This window comes from Etheostoma spectabile, chromosome 13 (genome assembly GCF_008692095.1).
Source record: "Etheostoma spectabile isolate EspeVRDwgs_2016 chromosome 13, UIUC_Espe_1.0, whole genome shotgun sequence".
NCBI lineage: Eukaryota > Metazoa > Chordata > Actinopteri > Perciformes > Percidae > Etheostoma > Etheostoma spectabile.
In genome coordinates, this window is record NC_045745.1 from 5469746 (window position 1) to 5480422 (window position 10677).

General features: G+C 41.9%; 1 protein-coding gene across 1 annotated transcript in view; it reads right to left on the bottom strand.

Moving 5' to 3' along the window:
- Positions 1–7425: 7425 nt before the first annotated feature.
- The window catches only part of zzef1 (zinc finger, ZZ-type with EF hand domain 1), a 33017-nt gene continuing 29765 nt past the window's right edge, over positions 7426–10677 (bottom strand). Inside the window, exon 54 of the mRNA XM_032534497.1 lies at positions 7426–9846. Within this exon, the coding sequence (XP_032390388.1) occupies positions 9766–9846 (81 nt within the window). The 3' untranslated portion in view covers positions 7426–9765. The remainder of the gene's footprint in view (positions 9847–10677) is intronic.

The following is a 10677-nucleotide window of genomic DNA, read 5'->3' on the forward strand; positions in this document are numbered from 1 at the left end:
GTCCATAGGCGAGCTGCACCAATCACATTGGTGCATCTGATGTAGGCGGGGCCAGAGGCGAGCTGAAAAGATGACGACAGTTTAATCTAGCAGTTAGCTCCGCTGGTTGCTAAGCGTACAGGTACTGGTTACGTAACCCCGTGTGGTGTTGTGATTGGTCAGAGTGTTATCCATGCGTGCAGTGAGATGTTCAAATGCACGCTTGGTGCCGCCCCTCGAGATGGGCGACTTTCATTACTCGATGCCAGACCCTCTGGATTTCCAGGCTACTTCAGGAGTGCAACTTCTAAAAAAACTACATAAGATTGACAGTTTCCTTTTCTTGTGATAAAATATTAGTCAACTTCAGAGTTACCTTCCTTAACCTGTTCCGAATCAGTATTTATGAGATTCACACTAGCTTGTCCAATTCACAAGGGGAAAATCTACATGCTTGAGTTTATATTAGAGTGAATAACCCTTTTTTATTTCTCGAGATACAGGATTAAACAGACTCCCACCTCCTGGTCTGTAATTTTATCTGAGGTTTGGTTCACAGGTCGTGTCCTCGGTTTGTGCCAGCCTCCCCTCTGGTCACTTCTCTCCCTTTCTGTTGTGACACTTTAACCCGATCTGACCCCGCGACCCTGCTGCGCTGGAGGAGAGTCCACCCCACCTTGTCATAATGAGACCCACTTCCTCTCACCCCCGGGGACAAAGGGGCCATTGTGGGTCACCTTCGTGAGGCTCGGGGATAATTGGGTACAATCCAGTGAGAATAGGACACACTGAAGGCCTACACCAGATTTAGCAGCTGCACACATGCTATAGTGTGTGATTGCACTGGGAGAGAGAAGCTTGCTGTTTTTGATCTAATTTCAGGCCTGCTCCTATCTGGGTTAGAGGCGGGTGCTGTTGGAGCGGCCACCTGTGGCACCAGGATGAAGGTGCACTATAACGGGTAGCTGGGCGATCCAACATGACAGCCGGGGTGCGAGCCTGTTAACTCATCGGGATCATAGAAGTGGAGCTGTGGGGACTAAACAGGAGGGTGGCTGTAATGTGATGGAGATGAGAGGAGATGGACTGCCCCGCCGTGCCCCCAGCCTTGTCAAATGGAAGCCTGTGTGTTATTCCTGACCCGGGCGAGCAACTGGTCACTAACAGCCAAATCAGCCTGAGACAGACTGACTGACGACTGACTGACTGACTGACTCGGGTCAGGCTCAGTGTGTAAGAGAACCGAACAGTTGGATTTGGATTAGTTACCTCACCAAACCTAACTTTGACATTGTTTGCTTCATCTTTACCCATCAGTCTTGAAAGCCAGCTGGCAGGCACTGCAGTTGAATGTAAACAGTAAGTAAGTAATGTAATGTAAGTAAGTATGTAATGTAATGTAACGTAAGTAATGTAATGTAATGGAAGTTAATGAGTAATGTAAAACGTAATGTAATGTAACGTAATGTATGTAATGTAACGTAATGTAATGTAACGTAATGTAATGTAATGTAATGTAATGTAACGTAATGTAAGTAACGTAACGTAATGACGTAATGTAATGAACGTAATGTAATGTGTAATGTAACGAATGTAAGTAACGTAAAGTAACGTAACGTAACGTAATGTAACGTACGTAAATGTAATGTAACGTAATGTAGTAATGTAACGTAATGTAATGTAACGTAATGTAATGTAATGTGTAATGTAATGTAATGTAATGTATGTAACGTAATGTAATGTAATGTAATGTAACGTAATGTAATGTAAACGTAATGTAATGTAATGTAATGTAATGTATGAAGTAACGTAATGTAATGAATGTAACGTAATGTAATGAACGTAATGTAATGTATAGTAACATAATGTAAGTAACGTAACGAATAATGTAACGTATATAATGTAATGCATTTAGATTTGGCAAAAAGCCTCCAATCTTTGACATGGAACCCCCCCCTAATATGAACTTTAAATCAAGTTGAAGACAAAACGTATCACATGGGGAGATGGAGACGAAATCAGCGTTGAGATCAGGGTAATCAGCACAAACATACAGTGAGGGGTTGAAGGCCGCATGAATATGATTGGACGTGGGAACTTACGGCCACACAGCTCTGAATGATTGTGAAGCATGAATGAAACTGCTAATGCCAATCAGCTGAAGTAAGAAGCAATTTGAATTGTCCAGTTTGTGGATTGAGTTTGTTTCTGTGCTAACCAATGGCGTCACTGCATCAATGAGCAGAGTCATCACCCAGCTGTTGTTTATGTGGCTTCCATGGTCTTTTAATGTTGTTTTTTTATCGCGGGGAATCAGGGCTGAGTGATTGGTGCTTTGATCACCAGGGAGGGGAACTCTGTTTAGGTCTGCATCATGCAATATGGGAGGTGCATGTGTGAATGCCGTGCACTGTTATCAATTAGTTGGTATAAATGGGCACACCAAGACAAACTCTTCAATTGCACTGTGCAAATGGCTAGCAAACTTGAATTTGAACTTAAAAATGGTAAAGACTTGTACGTTTACATGCCCTCCAAGCTCAACAACGTGGCAACCAAAAGGGCAGAGAATACAAAGACGACTGTGGACCGACTACCGAAGGAGTCCCAGTATGGACACGCTCCGTCTATGGGACAGGGTGTCCAGGAAAACTGACGAGGTATTTACAGAGTTACGGAATGTCCTCCAATCCTGGTGGCATTTTATCTTAAACTCATTTTGGGATTCTGTCCAAAGATAAATAAAATCACCTTTAAATCTCACTAATTTTGTATTCACTAATAATGCATTTACAAGTCCAGGGGACTACAAATTAAAAATAACCTTTGGCTGTGTACAATCATTTGCACTGACCCCTTCTTAAAGTGACTATATGTACTTTTAATGTTTCTTAAACTGTGTACTTAAATCGATGATCATAAATGACCTGTAACAACAAACAAGACTAACAGTGAAAATAACGCTATTTTATATAGTTCTTATTGATGCCTCGCTGGGGCCGATTTTTCCTGCAAGTCACTCTGTGGGTCACAGACTTTGCCTAATTATACTTTAATGTTATTTAGACGTTATCTGTTGGAGTATGGCTGATATGGGCAGGTCCGTCACAGAAAAGATGGAAATTAAACAAAGAACGACTAAAACTAAAAGGGAAAGGGAAAACTGGAGAAGCCAAGCCACTTGGTCGGGCTTTTATCAGATTAATACAATTAGAGGATTGTAAATGATTCAAAAATGTCCCCGAATCGGTCCTCATGTATGTAATATGTCTATTTCCATTTCATAAAATGACTTTACAATGTACAATGTGGTTGTACATCAGTAGCCGACAATAAATTACATCCTCCTTCCGTTTAGCGTGGACGTTTTAGTCCCTTGTTCCCCTATACTGTGTGAAAGTGCCTTGGAATTCATAAAATGCGCTATATTAAATAAGTTATTATTACATTGGTGCTACAATAAACTCTTATGCTGTGGCTCTTGACACAGTGACAGTGACACCTGGTTTAGCTTAGCCAAATCCCTGTATGCAACACTTGAAATGCAACAGTGCATCTGTAACATATCTCTCATTGTAACGAAGGATTTTCTATATGTAACGTAACGCTAACTCAGTAGTCTACAGTGGGTAATACAAACACCGTAGAGAAAAGGCTACAACAGCAGGTGTGGTGAAATCAACACCAACTGTAAGTTACATTTAGCATCTTGAATAAACTGATTTAAACTGAATTACCAGTTATGTCCCCTTCTCTTACTTTAATCTGTACAAAAAACGGGTGTAGGGTTTAGTGCTGGACTATACTGGAGCTTCCTGGAGTCTTTCTGCCAGCCCCCAGCACTACACCATACCCTCAGTGTATTACTGTAAGAGAGCTTCTTCTACTTCAGCTATGGCCCCCGTCTGATGGCCCACTGCAGCTGTTTGATGGATTAGGCAACAAGACATACCAGTTAATTATGAGCTGTAATGGATTCTGTTACCTTTGGACAGAGCTAGGCTAGCTGTCCCCCCCTGCTTCCAGTCTTTATGCTAAGCTAAGTGATCATCCTGGTTGAGGCTTTCATTTAATGCATAGATACGAGAGTGGTATCTATCTTCTCATTGTAAGAGATCAGTGTATTTTTTAATTTGCAAGCAAAGCCAAGAGATATTTAGTCAGCTTCCTCCTAGAGTGCGTTGATCTTTCTCCCGCTCCGGCATAAACACGGCTAGAGAAGAAATCCGTGACTTCAAACCTCAAGTGGGCCGTCATTGGCACGGCCTTTTGTTTTCCAAAACACAGAATTGAGTTGGAGTATTTGCTTCTTCCTCTGTGGTGGAAAACACGTCAAGGCTTGTGACAAGCGTAGCAAAGAGCGAGTGAGAGATGTCCTCAGGATAAAGGGCCGTCAGCGCTGGAGTCTGTCCTGCGTCTCCCTCCAAGCTCATCTGGGACACAGGAGGCCTGCTGGTCCCGGGATGATGGGCCCTTTCTTGTAGCAGGCTGTCGGGTGCTGAGAGAACCCTGAAGCCTCCATCATCCTGTTGAGCGTCTCCGTGTGAGAGCGCCCACGCCAGGTGAAGCTACCCACCTGCACGCCTGGAGAGCTCCTCCTCTCCTCCTCGCTCGCTCTCTCGCTGTCTTCCTCTCTCTTTCACCCTTGTCTGTGATCTGTCCTTCTCTGTGTAACTAAGAACATTTACAAGTACTGTACTGAAGTACAAATTTGAGGTTCCTTCTCTTTTCTTTTCATGCCACTTTCTACTTCTACTCTGCTACATTTCAGAGGGACATATTTTTACTCACTACATTAATCTGACAGCGTTAGTACTAGTTACATGTACTTTACAAAAGATTTTGTACATAAAACAAACTTTGTTTATAAAATCTGATGTTTTATTATAAATGAAACTACCCAACAATATAACTGCTTACAAGTCCAGCTGAGGTGATTAGACCGGGGTCTTCAACGTTTTCCGCCAAGGACCCCCAAACTGATGGCGAGATGGCGGGGACCCCTAACGCCTACATCAGATACACCGATGTGATTGGTGCAGCTCGCCTCTGGCCCCACCTACATCAGATACAACAATGTGATTGGTTTAATTCTGGAAATTAGTCAATTCTACTAAATCCAAAAACACCAACTCACAGAATTATTCTTAAGCTTTTCATGTAATTTGGTAAATGTTTTAATTATGAGCAAAACCTGCCCTTCAGTTGCACCAAAGTTTTTCATTTCCAATAGCCCACAAGTTTAAAACTGCTGTTTTTTTTTTATTCAGATATTTTAATCAGCTTCTTATTTTTTCCTTTTGGGATAGACTTTTAGTGCACTCCTGAATTCATATTGTGTTATTTTAATGATGGATGTTCTTGTTGTATCCATCAGACTTGGGCTTTGTAAATCACCTTTTTGCGGCGTATCAATAAAAGCCACGATAAATCAACTTTGATACAATAATGTAAAGAATAAAACATAAAAACTTTTGATAGGCACTGTATATTATATTGCCTGGACTGTTGCATTATTTAAAAAAGAAAAAGTGACAGTAGGCACAAACACACTGGTTAAACACACACCCAAAGGAATCATCACATTAAAAAAATACTGTATACATTGTAAAAAGATAATAAACTCCCAGAAAACAGAGGAAGGCCACACTGTGGCAGATCAGGAAAAGACACATGCATCAAATCAGAAACTCCAGTTGCTTAATATATCTGAATGAGCTAACGGTATGATGATGTGAGGCGGGGGGGGGGGCAGCATAAAATTAGAGCTATGGGTAAGAAGGTGCTGTGTCACTGCTGAAGGCAACCTGTTGGAAAACATGAATGTGATTCATTTGATGCTCATGGTGGTATGTGATTCATCAGTGTAAACAGCTGAAGGAGGGGATCACGAAAAGCAAATGAGGTCATAATCACAATCATAATCATAATGCTGCTGTCGAGTGCTCAGAGCATAAGGGCTCATGAAACGAGCTCTGTGCCTTTAATCGTTTTGTTGTTTTACTTCAGTTGTGTGTTATGTTAACATTGCAGCATAGATGTATATCCTGGTATATACAAGAGCATGTGCGTGCATATAGTACATAGTATATACATATATATATATATATATATACACACATGCTCTTGTCGTGTGTTGATTATTGTAACTCCCTCCTCGCCTCCATAAACTCCAGTTGGTCTAGAGCCCAGCTGGCCGTATCATCACCAGAACGCCAGAACACATTAGCCTGCTCCGCTCCTCCATCACCTGCCCTGGCTCCCCGGCCAATAGCACACTCACTTTAAAGGGCCCATGTTATGAAAAAAACATCTCTCACTTTTTCTGGGTTTTGGGGGTTATTTTGTGTCTCTAGTGCTTCCACATACATACAAACTCTGTCTTCAGTCTCCAGGTTGAGCTGTCCAACATCTGCTTTCTACGTCACTACAGACGAGGTGGCTAACCGTAGCATGCTAGCTCGTTCTCAATGGAAAACACTGCAACAACAGCCACTAGTTGACCAGAATCTCCAAAAGAACTACTTCCTGTCCCTGTTCTACTCCCTGTCCCTGTTGTGCAGGTATTCAACAAGTGGCCCTGGTCTAGAAGAAGTCTCCCAGCTGATCCTGCCTTGGACTGACCAAAGCTGGAGAAAGAGTTATCTAGCTGATGGATCTTACTGCAAGTTCAAAATGTGTAACTTTAAATTAGGAAAGATATTTATCATTAATATTTTATTATTCTAACCAAAATCACTCATCTTAACAAAGTATCACCAGGTCTACATGTCAGATGGTTACCGTCACTGTGAGCGTTTGGGTTTTTTCCTCTACTGTCACGGCGGCTCCTTTTCACCTTTGGTAAATGAGAGCACTGGATCCTGAAGCAGAGACAGAGCAGAGGGGAAGGGGGGGGGGGGCAGGAGAGTGACTCACTCCAGCGTGGGGGCTTTGGTGGCGCAGAGGGGACTGAATCATCTACAGCCTATTGAATATTTCCTCCATTTGATGTCATTATCGCCCCGGCGATCATCACTCCCGTCATCAGCACTGTCCCAGAGACTCCAGATTCCAGGCATGGGGTGGGGGGGGGGGACAGAGGAGGCAGAGCAGCTGGGGGGCCTCTGACGTAAAACCAATGTGCAAGAAGACACTGAAAAACCAGAAGGCATACCAACATTCTGCTTGGACAAAATTGACTTTTTAGACTGCAGAATAGAGCTATTTGGCTGGATATGTGTGGATGTCTGTGATAAAGTGTAAGAGATGTTTTCTCAGAGGTAAAAGGACTCAAAGCAGCGCCGTGAAAGAACTATTGACGTTGGATCAGTGAGTCCAGTACCTGCTGGCGGGGAGTGTGTGGGCTCTAATCAATGCTGACTGGGGGATCGATCCATTATTTGTTGGTGCACAGAATTTCTCTGTAGAGCCTACACATGGAAGAGGAGACAGCAGAAGTTGTAGTTAAGTCATTTCTATTTTTATTAGAAATGGATTACATTTCAACCCAAGCATTACGTGGTTTCGGGGTGTTTTTTTTTATACCTTCAGTGTGCCATGCATACAAAATCAGAATCAAAGTGTCTGTCTGTTAGTGCCCAATAAAGTCTATATTTGTAAGGGGTTGATATCAAAGTCTTTTTCCTGTGCAATTAATATTCACAGAAATGTACATTCAAATCAGTCAGCCTTATATCAAGCATCCTCGCAAAAAGAAACCAACATTAAAAGTAAAAAGTTACAAAAAACTTCAAATGAAACAATATATTTCTCTTTTTTAAAATATAATTAATAACTATTCAGCTAACATGAGTTAAATTATGATTGCTTCATTTTTAACCATAGGCACGTGGTAGATAAGTGAGGCGTCGTAGAAGCCAAATGGAGGCCATGGATCTCTTCCTCTCTCCTCGCTGCAGCTGATGTTCGTGTAAACAAAACCACTGAGCTGTTCACGGCCCTTTAGGGACCAGTTCAACAAAAGAAAAGTAAAAAACAGAACCGAGTGTAAAGGTTTCCTGTGCAGCCAGCTTCTCTCCCGGTGAGCGATCTGAGATGTGACAAACAGAGAAGCAGCTCTACCAGGAGCTCTTCCAGGGATGATTCATGGCTCACAATGATTGGTTTCTTTGGTATCAACCACCACGACTTCCTACAACTAAAAACAATCTCCGCATCTGAAATGAATACAATAATGATTGGAAATCAACTCGCTCGCTTTAAAACCTTTTTGGATTTGTCAACACACACAACTCGATGCCTTCTTTACCGTGACAGTCCACGACTGATCTCTGTGGAAGTGGCTACAGGTGGACCTCGGCTTTAATAAAATGTGGGGTTAGTGTAATGTGAATGAAAGTCACATTCCAAACATGGAAGGAAGCGTCACACCCATTACCTGTGTAATTACAAAAGATGAGGTAATTCAGTATTAAAGATTTCTTTAGCATACAAAAGATGAGATGTGTTACTAGTGAACAAGTGGGACAGTGTGTCGATGGAACAGTCTCCTTTATCAGTGTCATCTTCTGAACGTTGTGATGTGAGGGAAGCAGTTCATTATAGATAATATTTGTGTAACGGCACCAGTATGCTCACATTCACTACAATACACAAGGTGTGGGGACAAACACTAGAATTTAGGATTCAGCTTGTCTTTCTTTCTGTGAAAAATAAATCAGGACTCTCATGAAGTGTGAAACCTAATTATAAATTAGATAAAATAATAATAATGAATAAATAAGTCAATGGATAAAACTGAAGGCCTTTAAGAGATTTGGGGTTTCTCCATGAATTTGTTGTTGTTGCCGTTAATTATTTCATGATCATCTTAAGGTTTTCAACTCATTCACTAGTAATTGAGCGGAAACACGTCAACATATTGATAGAATAACATGGAGGAATGCGTTGCAATAGTGTATTATCACAGTTGTCCCTCAGCTGCAGTGTCTCTCATCCTATGCAAAGACTATGGCTATGAGTATCACTTCAATCCTACGGTCCTAAAGGGGGTCCTAGGGCATGTGACCCTTGTCATTGTGACAGAAATTTGCACATCATATATATGTTTTGGATATCTGTGAAGATGTACTGATCCTTCCCTTCAACGGGAGCCCTAAAATCATCTGCATCTGTTGTCTGAAATAGAAAGAATGATAAGGAAGAAGGAGAGAAGATGGGGAGGAAGAAAGGCTGTGTAGGTAAAATGAAGAAGGGAAGGGAAGGAGTGGGATGAGCTAGTAGGTCAGTACTTTCTCCCCGTGGTGACTATGAGACTCCACTGTCCTGGACAGTATTTTTAGGAGGCTCCACATGTCCGCTGAGACATGTAGGTCCCCGAGGTGACCCCTTTTCACCATGATCAACTATGGCTGCTGTTTAGAAGGAGCGAAGGCAGGAAACAAAAAGGAATAGACTTCCCATTGAAGGTCATGAATTTGGCACACTTCATGTCCTTTAGCACGGCATCTCCAAGTAATACAAAAATAAAATAAAATACAAATAAAGAGAGAGACCCCGCAATTGTTTTCCTGTTCCAGTGAATGCACATGCTGATATACTGGATTCACCTAAGGCAAAAAGGATTGTGAGTATGTGTGAAAGTGCTCTTTGAGTAGCCCTCCACAGCTCAGTGCCGAGTACTGCCGAGAGTTACGGGAGTGGAGGGGTCCTTCAGAAGGAAAGCACTGGATGGTGAGGGAGGGTTTTCTCCCGCACCCCCCCGTTCCTTGTTCAAAGTGAACGAGCGGAGTCAGAACGCGTCCCCTTCAGGTTGGACCTCCTCCTTTTCTCTCAGTCCATGTCTCAAGGGGACATGTTGAGTAGCTTGGTAGATTTATTGGGGTAATTGATAGCCAGGCTGATGGCAGCGATGTTCTTCAGAGCCTACACAATGAAAAAAGAACGGGAGTGAAATACAGAAGAATCAGCGTGGGGACAGAAATCCAAGAACAATGAATCATGAATTATTAAAACGAGATGTGAAAAGAAAACACCTGTTTTTCACCTGTGCACTGCATATTGAATTATGATAAACAGGCAAATTGAAGGTGACTAAACTGATGAATCAAGGACTTCTGTACAGTTTATGTCACCTTATGTAATAAAACAGATTGAAGTGCTACCCTCAGGTGGATTATTCTGTATCAATAAGTGGGTGGTTCTGGTCCAGAACATGACAACTACTGTCTACCGTCATTAAATCTGATATGGTTGTCCATGGTTTTGGTGTCTCTTGTTTAGTGAAGAGTGCCACTATCAGCTCAAAATCTCTTTTGGTCCAGGACCATTTATTTATGAAAAACTTAAGCTCAGATTTTAATAAAAATTGTCTCCAGAGCAGTCCTGTAGCAATTTGTCATTAAAAAACGATAATGGAAATAATAAAAAAACAGTCAACAACATTGCTGGATAGTATTCAGGGTTTGATATAGTGTTGTTTTTATTTCAACAGGCTGTTGCACCACTTGCATTATGACCCTTATGTAAGATTCACAATATGTTTTCAATGTGGTCTGAATGCTGCTACAGATCAGTAGACACACTTTACAAAATATTACAGGAGCCATATGGAAAAGCTACCGCTGCTCGCAATAGTTACAAAACTACAAAAAAAGATATTGTGGGGGACAGGGGAGTGGGGTGTAAAAAAAACCAACATAAAAATAGTAATAATACAATACATATACACCTTAGCCACCTGGGGGGGGGGGGGGG